Source organism: Penicillium taxi (assembly GCF_028828555.1).
Source record: "Penicillium taxi strain IBT 34144 chromosome Unknown utg000004l_segment0_segment0, whole genome shotgun sequence".
NCBI lineage: Eukaryota > Fungi > Ascomycota > Eurotiomycetes > Eurotiales > Aspergillaceae > Penicillium > Penicillium taxi.
In genome coordinates this window covers 5,465,935-5,486,781 of record NW_026643206.1, presented here as the reverse complement: position 1 = coordinate 5,486,781, position 20,847 = coordinate 5,465,935, and the positions used below count along the sequence as shown (strand labels likewise).

Sequence of the window (20,847 nt, the reverse complement as noted above, 5' to 3'; positions counted from 1 at the left end):
TCGTCGATTCATGACTGGACCTCGAAGTCCTTCTTCATCTGCTCCTCAAATTTAGCCCATTGACCCTTCACTTTATATGCGGAGGCCCAATAATTTCCCTTCTGATCCTTCCCAAAGACGAAGAAACCATCACCAGGCTTGATAGGACCGTGGTTCTCTTGGACGTAAGAAGGCCTGCACGGCACATTGCCACCATTGGTATCTTTAACAGCTGGGGAGAAGTCCAAGTTAAATAGACCAGCCTTGGTCCAATTGGAGAAGCCGACCTGGACCATGCCACCATCACCAAAGATAGCAACGGGGAGGCCGTACCCAGCACGGACTGTGGCATAGTAGGCCTCGTGTTGAGCAGGAGTGCCTTGTGTATTGATGGCGCGTCTAATCTCTCGTGCGAGCCAGCTCAGAGGTTTCGAATTAACGCTGTCCGCAGTAGTAAGAACGTTAGCCCAGCCAAAGGCGTTACCAATATATGGATGCTCAGAGGATGCAGGGATAAGATCGCCCTCAAAGGCCTTACGAAGGGACATAGCGATAGATGCGGCAACCTAGAGAGAGGTATCAGTCAATAAGGTGTAATCTCAAGCAGTATTATAACCAAAAAAATACCGTTCTATTAGGGTCCATTCCCATCTCACCAACCACACAACGCAATATCCACGCAGTAATAATATCGTTCTCAGTCAAGAACACCTTCGATTCATCTTCTCCATTGACGATAGCCTCGGCTCGAAGCTCACTCAAGGCTTTCTCAAGCTGAGGCTGCCAGTACGACTTAGGTACACAGACCATGCGATTCTCCTTCGCTCGGACCAACATATCGAAGCCATACCCCAATCCCCACTTAATCATACCTCCAAGACCCACATTTTTATCTTTCAGAACATGTTCTTCTGCTATAGGACGTGAACCTGTTTCGAATGACTTGAATGGATCTATGTCGTGCTGAACTGGAGTTAAGATTTCGTCTACCTTGCCCCAGAGCATAGCAATCCATCCTTCAATGACATACTTTAGGCCAAGTGCATCGAATGCAACATGCTGCCACTGCAGAACTACAACTGTCTTATCTGTGAAAGAGTTGACCCGTAGTCCAAGCACCGGCTTATCTGAGCTAAGGTAGTCTTGGATACCTCCTGGCTGATAATCGGGCCCCCAAGCAAGGTCTTGTAGCTGGTCTGGGTCGCTCACGATGGCAGGGCGGCTTTCGGGGTTTGGAATTTGAGATGCTGCTGGGTGTGAAGTAGTGGGTATGCCGTGATCGATGTGTGCGAAAGAGATTGCCGGCCTCTCAACTGTAAACTTTCCTGGAATATACCATTCGATACTGCCTGATTCCTAGGAGCAAAAAGGCGTTATTACATATACAGCATCATCTAGAGGGGGAATCTTACATTTTTCCTGAGCCGACCTCCCAATATTTGCCATCCGTCCCGCTTAACGAGGCCCTCGAGAGATTGCCGTAGTATTTCCGGGTTGAGCACTGCATCAAACACCAAAGACACAGCCATATTGTTACCCTGGACAAGCGGGTTACTCTCAAAGAAATGCAGTGGTAGAACTCGGTCTCCCGGAACAAGCTCGACTGGCTTCGGCCCAAAAAGCTTGTACATTTGATCGACTTTTGACTCTAAACAACAACTTGGGATTGAGCTCAAGGAACAACGGAGTCCGAAAGTTGTAGTTGATCAACTGATGCTGAATTTCGAGGGCAAAAAAGCCAAAGGATTGTTCTTTTCAGGGGGCCTTGAGGGATTGCTCGAAGTACGTACATTACCTAAAAAAGAAAGTTACAGCTGACAGGCGACACGAGTCTGGTGGAGACACTGGGGTCCCACTATCTGTGCGTTGACAGATTGGTTCCTGAACCCATAGTGTCAACGAACTGTCGTGTGGTACTTTCCTCCAAGCTTACCCGAATTGGGTTGGGAAAAGCCCTTTTTGATTTCTGTAGATGAAGTACTTTTATAAAACACCATGCCCACCTCAAATTCTATTCTTTATTAGATTGCGTACACAACTACCACACAATAGTTGGATAGGGAACAATGAATGCAGTAACAATGGCCACGACCCCGGGCATGCAGCCCCCGGACGGCCAAACTTCATATTTTCACGCGTCTTACAACTCATTACAGACTGGGACAGTCATTGCATTTGGTATTACATATTTCCTTGCAACTCTTTTCGTTGGCCTTCGCTATTTTCAAGCCTTGAAATTCATAAAGAAGGTCGAGGCGGATCTAGGTAAGTCTCTAAGCGAGCTCCCTATGGGCCCATAGCCATGACTCGCAGTGCATAACACAAAGTACATCTTAGTCGCTATTACGATTTCCTATGGGGTCGCATTGGTCTATTTCGTGACTATGGTCAACCGTGAGTGTGATAGAGTATCGTGGGGCTGAAGATATCGTCGGACTAATTTCGTGATAGTAATGAAGCACGGGTGAGGAAAGCATCTATGGGATGTGTCGTTGGCAGATCTCGTCTTGTTAAATAAGGTAGGACTGACATTTACAATGAGCCTACAGCGCGTTCGTCACTTACATATATCAGGCGCTGCTCCCTAATACTCTGGCGTATTTGATATGCCCATGCATCACCAAGATGGCGATCTTATCTGTTCTGTATCGCATTAACCCCTCGACTATCTATCGCGCCCTCGTCGTGGCTGTCGCTTCTGCGATCTTCACCTACACATTGATATTGTGCATCATCACTGGAGGGCCATGCAATCCTCTTAAAACGGGAACAACGAAGTGTCTGGAGAACGTCGCTCTGTCGCAAGCGGTGCTAAATATTGTATCTGACTTTGCCGTCGTGAGTCTCCCAATTCCTACGATTCATAGTCTCCAATTCTCCTTGAAGCAAAAAGCGACCGTCGGCTGCCTCCTGGCTCTGGGATCCGGGTAAGGCTTCCTGTTCATCCTAATTACAAATTTATTCCTTGTAAATGGTTTGCTCTAATTCGTCTCACAGCGTTGTCATCTGCTCAATTGCTCGCCTGCCGTATGTCCTTCTCCTGGACAAAACCGCCGATGTAACGTACACCGAAGCTATCCTAGGAGTGTGGTCTATTGTCGAAGTTAACCTCGGTATCATTTGTGCCTGTGCCATGCGATTCAAAAGACTGATCGCGACATACTTGCCACGACTATCATTTTTTTCATCGGGCACTCGCAGTGCTGCGAAAACAACATACAATATGGATGGGGGTAGGTTTCAGCCTAAAGACAGCAAGAATCAACACTCGTACGAGCTCCACAGTGTTCAGAGAAGGACTACAGATCCGCTTTTTGACACCAAAGGCATTTCTGTGGACTTTTCGTATCAAGTGAATGTAGAAGGCTCTGATGGGGACGCCAAAGACGGCGGGAGCACTCATAGGATTTTGCATTGAGGCGGACACAGCCCTGGAGGTGTTACGCACTACTGGTCAGTAAGCCTAAAATGCAAGTTTAATATACCTTGATGTAGTCCTGGAATGGGAATCTCTGCACACCTTGCACTAATCATCCTTCTGAGTTTTAAATCCTTATCGGTATATATTATATATCGCTGATATGTAGTAATTTACATCGCTTCACATTTTTCTTGACTAATCTTGTTTATATTTTAGAAATTTTAGATCAGCTTTCTTCCATATTGACAGGGAAGCACGAATTGCAGGATACGGAGTATGAATGTGAATGGAGGGTTATTTAACTGATCGCTTGTAGTCAGCATCTTGGCGATAGGATAGGTACGTGCACATGAAAAGTACAAAGTAAGCATCTCAGACATGATATATCTGAGAGAAGTACCGCGGACGTTTACCTCCACACTCTTCGACTTTAATTCTCGAACCCTAAATTGAAACACGCTAATCCAAATATGATATATTTGTCGATCCCCGGTTCCTAGAATAGATGAGGATTGGCCCTTCCCTGCTGCGGTAACTTCGCTTCAGATTAACTCTTTCTCACACATGCCTTACAAAGATCTTCTCAACCCACCGTTGTGCACCTAGGCGAAAACATGACCCTCTTGGCTGCAAAGTGAACGTCAAGAGTATCATTGGGCCATACTATTCTTAGCTGTTATGTTCGCATACAGGACGAGATTCTGGTTTCTCTTGGCCAATCCTGATAGTCAGTAATATAGGGCGCAAGCGTATCCAAGGTGCGTATCTGCATGAATAGTTTAGTTTGAGAGTATCTAGGACCATAAGGATGATTCTAAAATGACTAATCGACTTATGTACAATTTATTCAAACCCCGACACTCTAAGGAGAACTCCAGCTTCTTTCATGATGAGCGTGCGAAACTCTTACCGCTCTCCAATTATACGGCAACAGTGGCTTAATATGTCAAGAGATGATCTGGAGATCTTTTTGGCTGTCGTTGACTTGGATAGTGTGAAATGACTGGTCCAGCTCAACTGTTGTCTAGTCCTGAAACGACACCGCGATCAATCTTTTCTCCTTGTACTATATCAATTACGGACTATTCTGCAGACAGCATTATCTTTATATTGACCGCTAGATAGAAGGGTCAAATACCAGAAACATCCGGTTATATTGAATACACAGTGCTTTCGAGGCTGGGCATAGAACGCATCGAGCAAGCATCTTGTGGCTGATTTGTAGTCCAAAAATTCCCGTCATCTTAGCCCAGACTGAAGATTTCAACCTCCTCGAAAGGGATGATGACTGGTCCGATTTGCACTACAGTCGAGACCGCAACCTTCTCGCCGCTTCCCTCGTATCTCCTGAGTGGAATTGTCACGAAGTTCTTTCTATATTTGCGCTATTTATGCAGCACAATAATCATTGGATTGCCTTTTCCCAATATAGAATGAGCGTCATATAGCTCCTGCCATTCATAATGCATTCTCCTCCCCGGGGGCTAGGAAATGCGAGTCGAAAATAATATCTTTCTAAGGCTTATTATGGCCCTTTGGAGCTATAAAGCAAGTAAATGACTAGGGACTCCTGGTGTCTTCGAGGCATATACCGTCATGATCTGAGTCCATAGATATGGTTGTATGCACACTAAGGTCGTTGTCCCTAGGGTGTAGAGAGAAAAAGGAATGGATCCCATTGATGCCACCCAGAGAACTTTTTGATGCCTGGGAGCTCTATTGCTTGGATTTCTCCAAAATGAACTGAAATCACCGGTCGTGGTAGACATGGACTTTATGCATATAACCCAACAGCGCACGAATTGCACATGAATGAAACCCTGACTGAGCAAAATATTAACGTGAATAACACAAGCAGATTATTGCGATGCTGCTGAAGAAAATCATTATTCTAAAAAAGGCCACATATAGCAATAGATTCAAACTTACCGGTATATACAAAGTCAAAGACAAGAGGATCATTGCGATGATGAGAAACAAGACGAAAACTATATGAGTTGATCGTGACTGCAAAGTTGATACAGATAGGTACTTAATGAGCGTCAGTATAGTTCTTCATCTTGGCGCACTTACCTCGTTCATAACGAGCAAAAGCAGTAGAACGCCAATTTCTATGCAAAATATGGAACCCAAAAGACCTGGTATCAGTCAGATTCATATCGATACTGTTAACCGGCCTGGGAGGGTACATACCATTTTCAGAAAGTGGAATTTGGACAGATTCGGTTAAGCTCTTTATGCGGTGTAACACCAAGCCCACATGTTAAGTAAAACAAAGCATACATTTTGAAGCTTGTGAAAATTAGTGTCTCGGAACTATTCTATGACCAATGACAGCATTATCCAGCTGAAAAACGCCAAGAATATTAGCAGGGGTGAGTGAAAGCTGAAATCGCCAGCTAGTTGAAGGGCCGCGACCTAGTGACGGAGAATTACTTCCTAGGAGCTTTACGGAGGCAAGTGACCTGAACCGATGTGTAGAGTGATTGGTTTGTCATCCATCCCCCTTAAGAAGTCTTCTTTGGTTTGTTTTACATTCTGGTTTGCATACTTAAGGTTATATCTTACTATATCGCTATACAGTGTTGTTTTGAAGCATTTGGAGCACTTTATTGACTTATTTACAGGTAAAGGTAATCATCTTCCTGTACTTTCCTCTTGTTCCGAACAGGTGAGTGCTGTTCCAACTTAGCGTGCTTTCAAAACCCCATTTTTCGGCCACGCCGTGCGACGAGCAGCATTTCGAGCCACTTTCGCAGTTATTCCCTGTATCCTATTAAGAGTGGAACTTCGGAATAAATTAATTAATGTCTAATTATCTCTCTCACATGCATATCTACTCTATAGGTAACCTTTTGAAATTCAAGTCTTCCTCTTCTTCACAAGCAATAATTTGGCTGCTCAACCTGACCGTCAAAGTAACCCGCATCGATGAAACCCTCATAATTCCAGTAATCCTCCTGCAACCCTCCAGCAACAGTCACTTCACTCGAGAATTTCACGTTCCAGTACGCACTACCATGAGTGAATTGACCAAATGCCGATATTCCAGCCTTGAGATTCACCTCCCGCAAAGCTAGTGAATTGAGACCCCCAGTCTGAATAGACCACTCACCGACAAAAGTAGGAAATTTACCATCTCCTTCACTGGCCCGTGCATCAGAGCAGATAGAAGTTGGCAGATCCACTGATGTCACAGTACCAAAGAAATAATAGTGATGCAGATCAAAGACCAGGTTCGTCCCGGCCTTGAAGTGCGGTGACCAGTAGGTCACCGGATGGAAACTGCCCTGAAACATGACAGGAATAAGAGGGTCTGCGGCTTTGACACGCGCAATTACGGCGTGGATATATTTCAACAACCAGGCTGCGCCGTGATCAGATAGCGCGGCTGGGGTCCCGAGTGTAGATAAATCTTTGTTGTCAACGGGCTCGTTGATGGGCTCAATTGTATAGGCCTCTGGATGGCCTGAGTGTTTGATGAAAGAAAGGACCTCGTCTACTGCGCGAAGTGACCATTCCAGCGCTGTTTCATTATGCCACCAGCCCGAGTGGCCAGCCGCCTCACCAATATCGAGGCCATTGACACCGCCCGGCAGAGAGTGCAGGTCGATAATTATGTGCATTTGATATTTCTCAATGGCATATGTGGCTATCTTCTGGAGGTAGCGCTGCTGATGTCCCGAGTATAGCTGCGAGCCTGGAAGCTCGATCCAGGCGGCGTAGGTGGTTGGAATTCGCAGGATAGAGACACCGGCTGAGGCAACTTTGTCGATGTCGTGGCGGGTGATGTATGTGGCATATCGGTGCTCCATGACCGACCTGCATTTCGACCCTAGGTTCTCACATAGACCCCATTCGTCGGAGGCGCCGCCAGAGTACTTGGCCCACCACGCGGTGTCAATTGTTGACTCTTGCTCGAGCCATCCACCTAGGTTCACGCCGTGGCCATGCAAGGTAGTCCAGTTGGTGTAGCTCTTGGAGATAGGGTGCGGGGAGGCATGTGTTATCTGTAGTAGAGCACTAACTCCCAGCGCGATGGTTGCGAGGTTATACATATCGATGACGATGAGAATTGAAGAACTGGAACTGGGCAATCCTTTTTCCCTAGATATTCTTTAAGTTTTTTTTTGTAAGAATCGATACAGGGGTCCGTTCTTATACTCAGTAAGGCGCATTTATCTTTTACCAAAAATACCAGAAATACCGGATTATGACCCCATCATATTCCTAATCGGGTTATAAGGGTCTCGTACATAGGACACTAGGCCCTATTAGGTAAAGCACATTCCGGTAACGGACGTATCGATTTCCTTTTCTATTGCTTATTTTTTCTTGGATTCAGCCTCAAATAAGAAAAGGGCTATTCGTTTGAGCCTAAACCCAAGCCCGAAGCCTCCTGGTAAGCACAAATATTATTAGAATATTTCGAGCCTAGATGTTGGGCATTTTATCCGAATACGCAATACTAATCGATCCACGATCTGAGATCTCTAGATCCACCAGCTCGGGAAGATCCGAAATATCACGAAGTAGAACCGGGAAATTTAATATTTCAGGGTTTAAGTTTCAAATTAATTTAGAGGTCGGCCAGAAGCCGAATCTAATATGCAAAAGTAGCTATGGTCTCCGAGACAAAGTTGAAAAGGGATACAGAAAAGGGAAAAAGGTGGACAGATGGTATATTCACAAGCAGTTTTCTCGAGTGCCTTCGAGCAACCTTCAAGGTTTCTGGCTTGTGCGAGATTTATATATTCACAAGTCCTAAGCTACCCACTAATATATTGCCTATTTGAATTTCCGGTTCAGTAGAAGTGGTCAGGTGGTTTGAAATTTAGCTCCGTTTGGGTTTGGGTTGCCAAGGATGACAATACGCGACTAGTGGTATTGTACGAGATCTTAATCTCCACATCATTCCCTTCCCAGGGTTCGACATGACCTCCGGAGCAGAATTGATTTTATAAACCTTGGAAAACTCGAAGCGGGAACATCAATCAATAGGCCTCGATATGGCACCAAAAATCTACGCTGCTCCAGCCCTGGAGCTCAACAGTTGCTGGAGCAATCGACAGCTTACGGTGACTTGATCGTGACGGATATACCTCGCATACTTCTATCCCAACTCCCGATGTCCTCGTATTGGAACCTTGCACTATTCCTCTCTTAGTTTAGAGTCTATTGGCGCACTAATTTTCTCTCAATCTTATCGACAGCCACGTACTTCCATTACAAGTCATCCATGGATAATTAGAATATTTATCACATACAAGAATTCAGCGTGGGTAAGATATAGTCGAAACATTGTATGTACAGCCAATGTACGAAGTGAAAGTCCGCCAATCAATAGGATAATTCACATATAACGCCTAGTTTTTGTTTTGAAAATATAGAACATATCTATAGAGGGTAAAAAGTCCCGAGCCGGGGAGGTCCACTAGTCCTTGAAAGACATGGATTACCTAGATAGAGCTCCACAGTCTCAAATGGAATGCCAAAATATAGTTCTTGTCTTACATGGTGTGGTTGGCGCTGTTGTCATTCGTTCGCTCGGGGGTCCGCTCATCATTTTTGTTGGGCATTTGAGGTCATTGTGAATTGAGCGTGATCACCAATCCCATTCGCTATATCTACAAGATTATGATGATTCAATTTAGGTTAAAGTCCAGATCTGAAAGTAAATACTCTATTGTTGGTGGTAGAGGCATAGTTGTAGTGAGCCTTGGAACCTTTTTCAAAAGCTACCTGGGTATGCAAATATCTGATCATTTTTTCTCTTCATGACCTGAAAACGTATCAAAACGAATCACTTCAACCTCCAGAGTCTCCGAATCGACGAGAATCAACTCCCCGGTCTTGCTGAACTGTGGGATCGTGAGTAGTCGCACACGGGCAGATGATTCACCAGTACCCGTCATTTCGGTATCGCCTGTATCCAGACGCAGGGAAATATCACCATCGATGACAGCAGTTTTGAACGATGGTTGATTCCCTGCGAAGAAAATGTGCGGGCAGGATTCAAATATAAAGGGGTCAGTGATTTGGAAAGGGTATGCCCCTAGAGGTTGACGTTAGCATTTGAGACCACAGAATTATTCAGAGCTGGGTTAGCACGTACAAATCGTGTCTGGCGCTGTAGGAACGCCGCAGCGCCATCGGAGCATGGCTTCCATGATTCGTAGTCGAGCTTCGGAATCGTCTGTTTCCTTGACCCCATCAGTATCATCGGCAGGGAAGTCTAGGTACCGCAAAACGTCGTCGACATTCTGCCCGCTAGTGCCCCATAGTCGCCATCCTTCTATATCGCCCTCCCATGGGTTTGTAACACTGTCGAACCAGCCTGGTTCCGGGTTCTCCTCATCAGGTTTCGGGGCCGCGGCGTATGCTCTTGACTGTGGGAACATAGCACGATGAATACCCTGCTGAGGAAGAGAGACGTTTGCCGGATCCTTCTCACCGGGCATTAGAGTCACCGGAATACTAGGGAGGATATTCGCGAGGAAATTGTCCAGTCTGGTGATAGGGGAAGCATTGTATGCTGAGGCGTCATAGCCGTATTTCCTCGGTGCGGCTTTCTTAGGTACCCCTTCTGCCGAGTCTGCAGCCTTGGTTACGCTGGCTCCAAGTGAATTACCTGCAATCACCAGTCGTGAAATCTTCGATGCGGATGAGGATGGGCTGTTCTGTTCATTGCCAGAGAACCCGGTATACCCCAGGAGATAATCTGTCAGCAGCTCTAACGTGAGACTGTCGCTTGATGTGCCCGTGATTTCTAACCCACTGACGAACGCAATCTTGCCATGTTCCTTAGCGACACTCGTTTTGGTTGCCTCATCTCTCTCCCAGCGGGCAGGTTGTTGGGGCAGATCTGGGACCTTGATATCGATGACCTCGAAATCTCCACTTGAGTTCTCAGTTCCCAGTGCTGCGATAACAACACCGGTGGTAAGATGTATAGATGATAGGAAGGCGCCAGTCAGGCGAACACGGCCTGATTCGTCTTCCACTGTAATCTCAGTCGCTGACGGATTAGAAGGGTCAATATAGGTACGGCGGGGAAGAGGTGCGATTGTGAAGTTCTAGAGTAAGTTAGAAGCCGTCTCAAGCCATCTAGTCCACTCGCGACATACCTCTTTTGTCAGATCTTCCAGAATATTAGGTTTCAAGGGCATATTCATGTACACCGTACCAGTCACCCAGCACAACTCTCCCTGTCGCACATCGAGTACTCGGTTCACAGATCGTGCATTCTCTCCAGCAATCTAACCACAAATAAACGGTCAGTTATGCCAAGACGATTTTAAGCCGTATTGCCCTCACCGTGAATCCATCCCATGCTTCCTTAGCGACTTTTTCCACAGCGGGCTTTAGCTTGGCCAGACGTAAGAAGTACATATCACCATATTGCTGCCTGTAGTGTCTTGCCTCTCCAGCTGGGAGTTTAAATGTATCAAGAGGATTGTAGTTGGAAGGTGTGCGCTGGACTGGTTCATATTCCTCGTTACTATAGAAGAGTATCCTGGTCAGCGAAGCTCGAAGGAAAATGAGGTGCAATTGCACAAGTTATCAGATACAGACCTAGGAGGGCACAAGAACCCATAATCCTCAAATGGTGCCATTTCGGCGGTTTAATGATTCCAAGGAAGCGTTGGATTGCCGCGGAAGTTTGACGCGACTACGCGTAGAATCAATTACACCGCTTTAGGATGTCGCGTTTGTGGAGTAATCAACATTTCTATATCTTTGAAACTCATAACTACGAGCATTGTGTAATTTATGTTATTTTCAGTATATGAGAATGGGTTTACTAATACAATATATGTGACCAAATCAGTCATAATTATCTATACACACCAGAATATGATTTTTGTCCTATCTCGATAGAAGGCATAGCCAGACGATGGACTTCTCTCACGCAGCCACCGACTTGTAAGAACTTCCTCATCTGGGTCGATGACAACCCTGTTGGGATTGTAAGCCTTAGTTGAATTGGTCCGGCTGATGGGACGCAGCTAGAACCTGGTCAGTCTAGAGCTGGAGCTGCCCAGCTGGTGTGATGTTGGACCGATCGCGCGGGGAAATGGCTTTGCATATAATGTTTTGCGCATGCCCAGGTAGTACCTGACTATGGAATAAGTGACTTGGGTTTCGTGGAGATTCGAGTCGATAATGATTTGGAAATCGTTCCTGTGAAGATGCTGATGGAGCGGAAGTTTGGGGTTCAGGCGGAAAAGGCGGCGGGGTTGGTGGATCAATTTAGAACCAATCTCTTGCTAACTATCATATAGAAGGATTTACTGATACTGAAGACATAATTATATTCGGTATGGCCGTAGAGGTTCGAAGACGTGCCTAGGTAGGGCAAGAGCCTCGGTTCAGCCTCGCTTTGTATTCCCCGCATTTTTCAAAGCCATCAATCTTGATTTTATACCCAGCTTAAAATCCAATCCGCAACAAAATATCGAAGTGAACCTTTTCCACAATCTGCTGGATATTGCTACCAACAACTCTCACCGCATAAAGAAGATAAAAACGGCAGCAACCGTCAACATCACACCATGTCAATCCAAACACCACTATGTTCACTATTGAACATCGAACATCCAATTCTCCTAGCCGGCATGGCCAAAGCCTCAGGAGCTCCACTTGCAGCAGCAGTTTCAAACGCAGGCGGACTAGGCACAGTAGGCGGCTTGGGATATACACCACAGCAGTTATCTGAAATACTAACTGAACTTAAATCGCTACTACGGGACCCATCGCTCCCTTACGGCGTGGATCTAGCCCTTCCACAAGTTGGCGGTGGAGCACGTAGTACCAATCATGACTATACACATGGCCAGCTGGACGAACTGATCGAAGTGGCCATCGCACATGGTGCAAAGCTGTTCGTGTCTGCCGTTGGCGTGCCTCCTGAGAAGACAATTAATCGGCTGCATGAGGCTGGGATCCTCATCATGAATATGGTCGGGGCTCCAAGGCATGCGGAGAAAGCTTTAATGCGAGGTGTGGATATTGTTTGTGCTCAGGGAGGTGAGGGGGGCGGACATACTGGGGATATACCTTTCTCGGTACTGATCCCTGCTGTTGTTGATGTGGCAAGACGATTTACGAGTCCATTGACTGGACAGCAGGCTCTGGTTGTTGCTGCTGGTGGGATTGCTGATGGACGAAGTCTGGCTGCGTCACTGATGCTTGGTGCATCGGGGGTCTGGGTTGGAACGAGATTCGTGGCTACTAAGGAGAGTGGCGCGAGTCGCCTGCATAAGGAGGCTGTTGTTGGGGCTGGATATGGTGATACGCGCCGCACGCTGGTTATTTCTGGACGGCCCTTACGTGTACTACCGAATGACTACGTGAAGGAGTGGGAGAGCCGGCCGGCAGATATTATTGCTTTGACTACGAAGGGAGTTGTCCCGATGGTGCATGACTTAGAAAATGAGAAAGATGTCGATATGCCTTTCATCATGGGAGATGTCTCGGCTAGTATCAAGGACATCAAGCCAGCCGGAATTATTGTGCAGGAGATGGTTCAGCAGGCCATACAGGTGCTGAAGGTGGGCAATGCGTATATTACGAGTGGTCAAAGCAAGCTTTAGATATTCAGGAGAGAGACTATTGAGGTCGTCCTTGGAACTGTTCTTTGACTGGTAAAATATGTGTAATGGTACAGAACTAGACCCAAAAGAAAAGGGATTGTTTCGAACAGAGCTATGCCGGAATGGCCACAAAATAAAGGTTCATATCGCATGCCTCTTCCAAGATCTCCAGTTCAATATGGTCATCTCATTTGAGTAACATGCTGATTGGTGGCTTCAAAAAGCGTAAAATATTCCAGTAAGATGTATTTCTGTAACAGCAATAGGGGTTTCGCATGAGAACGTAATCTTGAAAGGGCATTTAAAGTCGATCTAAAGAAGATGGAAGATCGATAAATGAAAAGGGTATCTAGGTCGGGCAAACACAACCATTGATATGGTGACCTTTGCGAGCCTCTAGCAGATTGGGAGGAGGAGGGGGTCCAAACACAGGCTTCTGGGCAATGGATTCGGGAACCTCCAATCCGCCTTCATCGCTTAGGTCTTCCTCGTCGTAGTATTCACTCTCGGTATTCTCATCATCGTGGCTTTCATCCACATCATCGGCCAAGTTGGCTGCTCCACGACCTTGGGCCTGCATACCGCGACACAGAGCCTCGAGGTGGCGACACTTGTGCTGCCATCCTTTGATTTCCTCCTGATCGCGGGTTCGTTCCTCCGCCATTTCGAGAATGTTGCGGTTCGTTTGTTCGTGCTTGCGGTTCAGGGTATGATTTTCCTTTTCGAGACGTTTAGTTTTCTTGGACATTTCTTCCATTTCTTTGCGAAAGGTGAGGAACAGTTCGTTACTGTTATTCAGAGTGTCTTCGACCTGGTGGTTTGTCAAATCGGGTATTATGGTAAAGTTCTCCTTGGGGTTTTTTGATACCTGTTTGAATTTTTCCACATAGATATTGAGCTGGCTGCGCAGCTCTGCTTCGGTATGGGAGAATGTGGAAACCTGGGCGCTTAGGGCGCGACCTCGAGCAGTCTCGCTTTCGGCGATCCGGCGCTGTTCTTCGTAACGGACCATGAGAATCTGATTCTCCAATTCTTTGTGGCGGTAGAGACTCTTGAACTGCAGCTCGCGCAATTCGAATTGATCATTGAGGGTCTTGAGCTTAACGCGAAACCTAAAAACCCCACAAATTGTTAGACGAAAACAAGACAAAATAGATAAATGACAATATACGATCCCGAGATGGGAGACTTCAAAAATTCCATCGATTGAGGGGAGGTGAAAGCACTTACGCCTCTTCGAGGTCAACATCAACTTTCTCGATGCGGGGATTGCCCTTCGCAGCCATGACGTCTTGAATATCGTAGAGGAGGGAATCGATTCTTTCGTTGACAGTAAGACGGGCTTTCTTTTCTGTGTCGTCAAGTTTTTTATTTTCGTCCTGTGCTGATGCATGAGTTTTGTGCAGTTTGATCATTCGGAGGACAAATTCTACCTTGACCTTTTTGTTTTCCTTAGTTAACTCGCGACACAGCTTCTCCAATTTGTCCTTCATAGTGACAGTTTTGTTCAATTCAGACTTTCCTTTCTCCTGATCCTTTTGGAGTTGATCCGCACGCTTCTTGCTTTTGGAGTAGTCGCGATCAAGCTTCTTCATATCGGCCAGTAACTCGGTGTATTTCTTATGAACGGTCTCCAGACGAGTCATCGGGGACTCAATACCGTTGAGAAGCTGATTGAGGTCTCGGGTTGCTTTCTTGACTTCGCGCTCTATAGTAGTCAGATTAGTCCTCGGATCCACCCAAGTCAAGTAATCTCTCGCATCGTGGTATTGTCGCAGGTGTAAAACATCGCAAGCAGGAAACACATACCAATTTCAGCTTCCTGGTCCTTCTCGCCGGCGGCATCTTGCTCCAGTTGCGAGATCTTGGCGGCAAGCAACTTGGACGTCTCATTGGGATCAGTTGCTTTCTTCCCCTTGTTCTTCTTTGCCAAAGTATTGGAGGACATGATGCGCGAATCTCGGAAAAGACTAAACACGTCAAATAACACCTGCTTTCAGGATGCTGTGCTTGTGTGGCCGTTGAAATCCGAAAAAATTGTGCAGGAGCGGAAGAATTGGAGAAAGCTGGGTGGTGTGCGGGTTCAATCGGGGTGGGGAGAAGTTGGGGATTAAAAGGAATGATCCCAGAGGCTTAACGGGGACTAATCAAAGATCACCTCTGGGCCAGTGTGCGTTCGGTGGAGGTGCAAGGCTTGCGAATGATGTTCATGGTTCCCCGAGACTCGCACGACGAGGGGATGGATATATTAGTCATCGACCCAGCCCAGCCGTCAACTTTTAATCCAGCCATGTTCATTGAACCTAATTCTCCTCAGGAACAACACCAAACATTGAACAGAACTTGTCTGTGAACTTCTAACTAAATAAATTCTTCTTAGGTGCTTATTACAAAGTGTTTATCTCAACAACGAAATTAGTCTCTCTGGATCACGATACCCTCCTGAGCCAATTTCTTTCGATTTCAACCTACTCATGCAACGCAACCCCCTTGACGATGCAATGGATGTTCCAATATCTACTTCCCGAGTTATCTTAACAACATTTAATGATATCACCGCCTGCTCAAGTCTGTTCCAGTCTGTCCCAGTTCGCCCTTTCCTTCGATTCTGTAGTATCTTGCCATATCGCCCTTTATCACCCTCTTATCAGACCCTATACAGCAAAACGTCATTTCTAAAAGCTAGCCTCTATGAATCCTTGGACTTTCCAAAATCATAGTATTAAGCTTCCTAGGCGATTGCAAAATACCTTTTTATATCCTGTTCAAGGCCCACATTCAATATTCATCGTTTACGCGCTTCAGGATCTATCAGTGCCCCGTGCACACGAGCTTACCACATTTGCAACTAGCTCTTCCCTTGGTTGACAGGTGTGGCATTCTTTTATCGTTTTCAGGTAAACATGATTTCAAAGAGTGCAGCGCAATATCAATAGATATGTGAGCCCTCGAGGTACACTTTCTGTCTACGTTTATCAGACCCGTCTTGAATCTTGAAGCCTACGCAAGACGGACTAAAAACGTCAGAACATTCATAAACAGTCCATCAGAAATTTTGTGGTATGTTGAGGATATAGTATTTACGTGAATAAAAGACAAAAAATACAGCTTCTACACCCTTCTCACCACAAACCTCAACTTGAAAGTCTGCACACCCTCATGATAGCCTTTCATCACTTTATCGGCGCCCTCCCAGCCCTCCATCCAAGACTCAACCTCCCAGTTCGTATTAGACTCCTTCATTACCTGCTCCCAAAGTCTCTTCCACGAAGCTGGATCATGACGATAATGTGGAGGCGTGTTTTCCTTGTCATCGGGATCAACCGGATCAATACACCCAACTTGTCGCCCGATAACAAGAGACCCCGGTTGAGCATTCAGCAAGCTAACTAACCTTTTGGCGATGATGACTTGCTTATCCCAGTTGAAGAGGTGGAAAAAGGAGGCTGCGTTGACGATATCTATCTTACTAGTGAGTTTCTTCACCAAGTCGGACTCGTCGTCGAATATATCGGCCGTAATAAATTCAGCCTTGAGGGTCTCTCGGTCTGCAAATAGACCATATCCAATGTCGAAAAAATCTTCACGGAGATCTGAAGCGTAAAGATTTTCCGAAGGAACACCATCGAAGACCTGTATGGCTGTTAATGAGAGTCTCTAGCCGTAAGATTCCCAAAGTTGTTCACCAAGTGACGCAGCTCTTGCCCAATAGCACAGCCAACATCCAGAAACTTCTGCCCGGATTTAAGTCGTTGCAGGACTTCCTGGTAAACCGGGGACTGAGGAATGCTCATATCTAGAAATCGATATGAACCAATGCAAGGGTATGGGAACTAGATCAGAATCAGTTGTAAGTTTGAGGCTATCGAGATGCTCCAGCTCACCACATTAAAGGCCCGATCTCTCTGTGATACATGAGAAGTTAGTTCGACATCTCTTATTAGTTCAAAACTATAGCATGGCTCACCATATCCATGACATGCTGCAAGACTTGGTCCGGTGAGATATGGCTATAATTTTCCAATATAGTCTTTGCAGGCTCAGGGACTTCTGCAAGGTCTGCCTCATACCAGGGTAGATCGCGCGGGTCCATACCCTTAGCGAGCATTGACTGCAAGTCAGACTCAGCTTTTGCCATTGTGGGGAAGCAAATATCCCGAACGAAAATTTGGTACTAGGTAAGTTTGCCCTAATGAAATTCAAGGTTATTCGCTCTTCTATTGTCGGGATTAGGAAGTTAGATCACTCAATTGGATGGAGAGAGGACTATGAGAATGATGTGATCATGGGAATTGCGGAAGTCGGAGATGACGAAGCCGAGTGGGGCCGATATAAGGTTGTCATAGAACATCGATCCATTCTATGTGCAAGTCGCAACAGTACCAATTGCGATCGATGCATCTGTCATTCACCAATTAGCTATCCTGAATGATCCTGGATATCATGCATCATTATTCTCCACGAAATATCAAACAGAAAACTACGTGGGAAAAACTCCGCACCCAACACAACCCAAATCCGCATTCAATCCCGATCTTCTCTGTAAAAGATCCCCCACGCCTCCATCATCTCTGAATTGTCCAAGTCTAGCTCTGTGCCTACCTTCTTAAGTAACTGCCATAGTATAGAACCTGCATGAGTTTTCCGGTTGTCTGGATCTTTGTAGAGTTCCATTGTTGACTGGACCACACGGTGGTGAGAGTTTAGAGGGAATCGGCCGGCAGACGTAGTCCTTGCCTTTAGGGGAGACTAACTCCACTGGTGGTATGAATCCGTAGAATATATCAAGCCCGAAGGGCTCGAGGTGACATCAGACCTCGATCAGGCCATTACCCTCCATAAGCGAACTGTTTCAAAAAGGATTCATAAGTAGTAATCGTGTTAACATAGCCCTTTCCTGACTTACCTTCATGAAATGGATACTGTGCAGTGCCTGTGGTGACCAGTGTGATTCAACTTCCTCCTGTGGCTAAATTGTATCTTGCGTAAAGTATGAAACAGCGTCGGTAGGTTTGTGACAAGTTCTTGGTGTAGTTTGACGGGGCTTCCTCCCCTCTGTATACAAGAGAGAAGGAGAAGTGGACAAGAAGATGAATTACCCATTTCGATATCTCGTTAACTAGTGCCAATCTGAAGACTGTTAGGATTGTAGATCGATTGATTAGTGATATCCATATAAGTAGGGGTACCTGTAGATGCCGGCCTGGAGCTCAGCCCATTAATTTCACCTCCGTTGTGAGGGAGGTTTTAAGCTCGATTACTGGCAGGAGTGGTCTTTATTAGAACTTTTGTTTATTTTAAATATTTTTGCAGAGCTTGGAGTGCGCTGAGCTCGTGTTCGATGTAATCATATATACCGATTCCAAGAAATATCTAGAGGGTTATTTGTAGGCGAATGCTCAATCGATAACTGTTCATTCGAATGATGAGAAACGTGAGACGGTAGAACAGGACTGTAAGTGGAATCGTAGGTAGGTTATTTGGATTGGGTCAGTGCCTATATATGCCAGCATAGCGCTGTATGGTATGTAGTCCACGGCCCTCTCTGTCTCCAAGCTCAAGCCTGCGCATACACCTAGCTTTAGTTAGCTCAAGCTTTCTTGCTAAGAACCAGTTGTAAGTCTTCGCACTTTTCTCAACCTCTAATGATGCAACACGGCAGCTCCAAGAGCATGCAGTAGTTGAGTGCGCTGGTTAGAGAAATGAGGGGTAGGATATAATATTTGGCTTACCACGATGGCATTTGTGTAGTACTGAAATGAACAGGACCAACAATATCCGAGCTTGCAAGGCTGTGATATATAATTTATCCATCGTTCGTATTTCATACACTCTGCGAGTGCCAATTATCCGAAAGGTGAAACTGCTTCCAACCCATAATTCACCATTAGTCTAGTCGCTGACTACTTTCTTCCTTTGATGGTCCTGTGTAGGTGATAGGATGATTCATGAAATTCATTATTCAAAAGCAGTGTTATATGATTGTTGGTCACTCCAGAGCTGTAAAGCAAAGGCAGTCGATAGCGTGTCCGATGCTTATCGGTGGGGGTATAAGTACAGCGAAAATAAAACCATTCATCATATCATACAGACCAGTAGATCCGCGGGGAATGAGCGAGTGTCTTTAATAGAGAACACCAGGTGAGATTAATGCGGTGCGCCAGGATCATGATGACTTGGCCCGTCCGTTAAGTCCAACCCGCTACCGGATGTAATCAAGGAGCTGGGTCTTGGTGATGTTCCCGGAGATGCCGCTGATGGGAAAGGTGGAAAGGGTTCGGTTTGCTTAGGAGACTCGACCAATATTGGATTAAAAATGTTGTCTTTATTGGAGGATTGAGTGGGATTGGAGGATGAAGCGGACTAAACATCTGCCATGTCAGTAAACCATCAAAAGCCACAAGAATAATTGACCATCGCACCATGTCCGCATCGGCTAGATCAAGACCTCGTTTCATTGCAAGTTCTTGAGCGGCAAGTCTTTTCCTTTCAATCTTCGACTCTTCTTCCAGTGCCGCCCGATCTTCTTCCGATTTCAAGTCTGCAATTGACGGCGAATCGACACTCTGCGCGAAATCCTGATCTGTACTAACTGCAGACATTCTTGATAAACGCTTCTTCTTCATCTTTCGCGCTAGCTTCTTAGACGATGTGGCTCCCAAACTGAATGTGCCTGAACTAGACCTGACCATGTCCGCCTTGGGGCCAGACTGTTCGTCAAATTCCAAGCCAGTCCCCCGGCGGCTAAAGGTAAGTGCAAATTCATCGTCCAGCGGAACTGCATCTTCCTCTTCATCACTTGGGAATAGATCACCGCGGGAGCTCAGCGAGTTATTTGTTTCTCGTGACGACTGGGTTGCACTTCGGTTTCTTCCATTTTCATGGTAGAGCGCGCCGTCATTGTCGTCTATTGTCTCCATCAACGGCTCATCCTCATGGGCAAACCGTCTGGACCTGCCGGGGTGTTCTTGTAAATCCGCCGCGGAAGGTCGATACTTGACTCCCTTAGCACCAAGTCTCCATGAAAACCCCTGTAGGAACCCAATAAATGATGAGGTGGGGATGACTGTTGGATCGGAATGGCTGTCTGGAATATGTACTGTGCTTCTTCGCCGTATGTTGCGTGTCCCATAGCTCATTTTCCTTGGTCGATGCGGCTGCTCTGCACTCACTCGACCCAGTCCGCTACCTGCGAGTAGACGATCCAGCTCACCAGTACCCCATCCTAAAATCGAATCATCCTCCTCTTCATTATCCCAATCATCGTAGAAATCAAAGTTGGCTTCCGCACGCCCGCGTCGCCGGCGACGCAATTGATCTTCTCGGCTGGGAATACAAGGCGCAACACAAACAGAGACACAATTTCCTGCTGCAGCCAGGCAAGGAGAGATGTAATTTTGAGAGAGTGTGTACAGGCGTTCCTGGGCGGACTCGTTTGCAGATTCGAGGTTATGGGAGAGCTGGTTGATCCGCTGGCGGATACGAGGATCACCAGATCTTATCATTTTGCAACACTTTTAAAGACGAGCTTTCCGGAACTGACGGAATACTCACTGCATCGAGCCAGAGGAGGACATGGACCAGAGGACTTGGCCTGACTGATGTGATTAGTTTACACCGATGTCATTCCCAAGTTAGTCAGCTTGAAGCCCCACCTAGTCACTTACGTAATACAGATCGAAACAGAGGATCTTGTGAGGAATAGGTTAGTTAAGTCCTTTCATTTAAAAACGGAGAAGAAGGACCTATGAAAATGACACTGAAAATGAGAAACGGCCGCTTTTCACTCAGACGGCAAGAAGCTGCTTGGCCCACCGGTGTTCTGCTTAGTCATCTAAGCTTTTCAAGGAA

General features: G+C 46.1%; 9 protein-coding genes across 9 annotated transcripts; 3 read left to right on the top strand and 6 right to left on the bottom strand.

Moving 5' to 3' along the window:
* Positions 1 to 8: 8 nt before the first annotated feature.
* On the bottom strand, positions 9 to 1,610 carry N7495_006922 (uncharacterized protein; the record flags this gene model as incomplete). Its single annotated transcript, XM_057209573.1, has 3 exons — positions 9 to 545; positions 607 to 1,335; positions 1,392 to 1,610. The coding sequence occupies 3 exons, from the start codon at positions 1,608 to 1,610 to the stop codon at positions 9 to 11; spliced, it is 1,485 nt and encodes a 494-aa protein (XP_057063347.1).
* Positions 1,611 to 2,045: 435 nt separating this feature from the next.
* On the top strand, positions 2,046 to 3,397 carry N7495_006921 (uncharacterized protein; the record flags this gene model as incomplete). The annotated part of the gene is made up of 5 exons (XM_057209572.1): positions 2,046 to 2,244; positions 2,293 to 2,373; positions 2,431 to 2,443; positions 2,529 to 2,906; positions 2,977 to 3,397. The coding sequence occupies 5 exons, from the start codon at positions 2,046 to 2,048 to the stop codon at positions 3,395 to 3,397; spliced, it is 1,092 nt and encodes a 363-aa protein (XP_057063346.1).
* A 2,882-nt stretch (positions 3,398 to 6,279) lies between these two features.
* N7495_006920 (uncharacterized protein) lies at positions 6,280 to 7,458 on the bottom strand (the record flags this gene model as incomplete). Its single annotated transcript, XM_057209571.1, has 1 exon — positions 6,280 to 7,458. The coding sequence occupies one exon, from the start codon at positions 7,456 to 7,458 to the stop codon at positions 6,280 to 6,282; it is 1,179 nt and encodes a 392-aa protein (XP_057063345.1).
* Positions 7,459 to 9,162: 1,704 nt separating this feature from the next.
* Positions 9,163 to 11,016, bottom strand: N7495_006919 (DNA-directed DNA polymerase delta subunit POL31; the record flags this gene model as incomplete). Its single annotated transcript, XM_057209570.1, has 5 exons — positions 9,163 to 9,455; positions 9,516 to 10,476; positions 10,528 to 10,659; positions 10,718 to 10,901; positions 10,976 to 11,016. The coding sequence occupies 5 exons, from the start codon at positions 11,014 to 11,016 to the stop codon at positions 9,163 to 9,165; spliced, it is 1,611 nt and encodes a 536-aa protein (XP_057063344.1).
* Positions 11,017 to 11,256: 240 nt separating this feature from the next.
* Positions 11,257 to 11,685, top strand: N7495_006918 (Acyl-CoA N-acyltransferase; the record flags this gene model as incomplete). The annotated part of the gene is given in 3 exon segments (XM_057209569.1): positions 11,257 to 11,370; positions 11,414 to 11,494; positions 11,512 to 11,685. Coding segments are annotated over 3 exon segments (369 nt in total), but the record flags the coding sequence as incomplete, so codon positions are not given.
* A 270-nt stretch (positions 11,686 to 11,955) lies between these two features.
* On the top strand, positions 11,956 to 12,996 carry N7495_006917 (NAD(P)H-dependent flavin oxidoreductase; the record flags this gene model as incomplete). Its single annotated transcript, XM_057209568.1, has 1 exon — positions 11,956 to 12,996. The coding sequence occupies one exon, from the start codon at positions 11,956 to 11,958 to the stop codon at positions 12,994 to 12,996; it is 1,041 nt and encodes a 346-aa protein (XP_057063342.1).
* A 349-nt stretch (positions 12,997 to 13,345) lies between these two features.
* N7495_006916 (taxilin) lies at positions 13,346 to 14,944 on the bottom strand (the record flags this gene model as incomplete). Its single annotated transcript, XM_057209567.1, has 3 exons — positions 13,346 to 14,108; positions 14,227 to 14,704; positions 14,806 to 14,944. The coding sequence occupies 3 exons, from the start codon at positions 14,942 to 14,944 to the stop codon at positions 13,346 to 13,348; spliced, it is 1,380 nt and encodes a 459-aa protein (XP_057063341.1).
* A 1,163-nt stretch (positions 14,945 to 16,107) lies between these two features.
* On the bottom strand, positions 16,108 to 17,134 carry N7495_006915 (uncharacterized protein; the record flags this gene model as incomplete). The annotated part of the gene is made up of 2 exons (XM_057209566.1): positions 16,108 to 16,629; positions 16,949 to 17,134. 2 exons carry the CDS (start codon positions 17,132 to 17,134, stop codon positions 16,108 to 16,110), a joined length of 708 nt encoding a protein of 235 aa, XP_057063340.1.
* A 2,077-nt stretch (positions 17,135 to 19,211) lies between these two features.
* On the bottom strand, positions 19,212 to 20,501 carry N7495_006914 (uncharacterized protein; the record flags this gene model as incomplete). Its single annotated transcript, XM_057209565.1, has 1 exon — positions 19,212 to 20,501. The coding sequence occupies one exon, from the start codon at positions 20,499 to 20,501 to the stop codon at positions 19,212 to 19,214; it is 1,290 nt and encodes a 429-aa protein (XP_057063339.1).
* Positions 20,502 to 20,847: the final 346 nt, after the last annotated feature.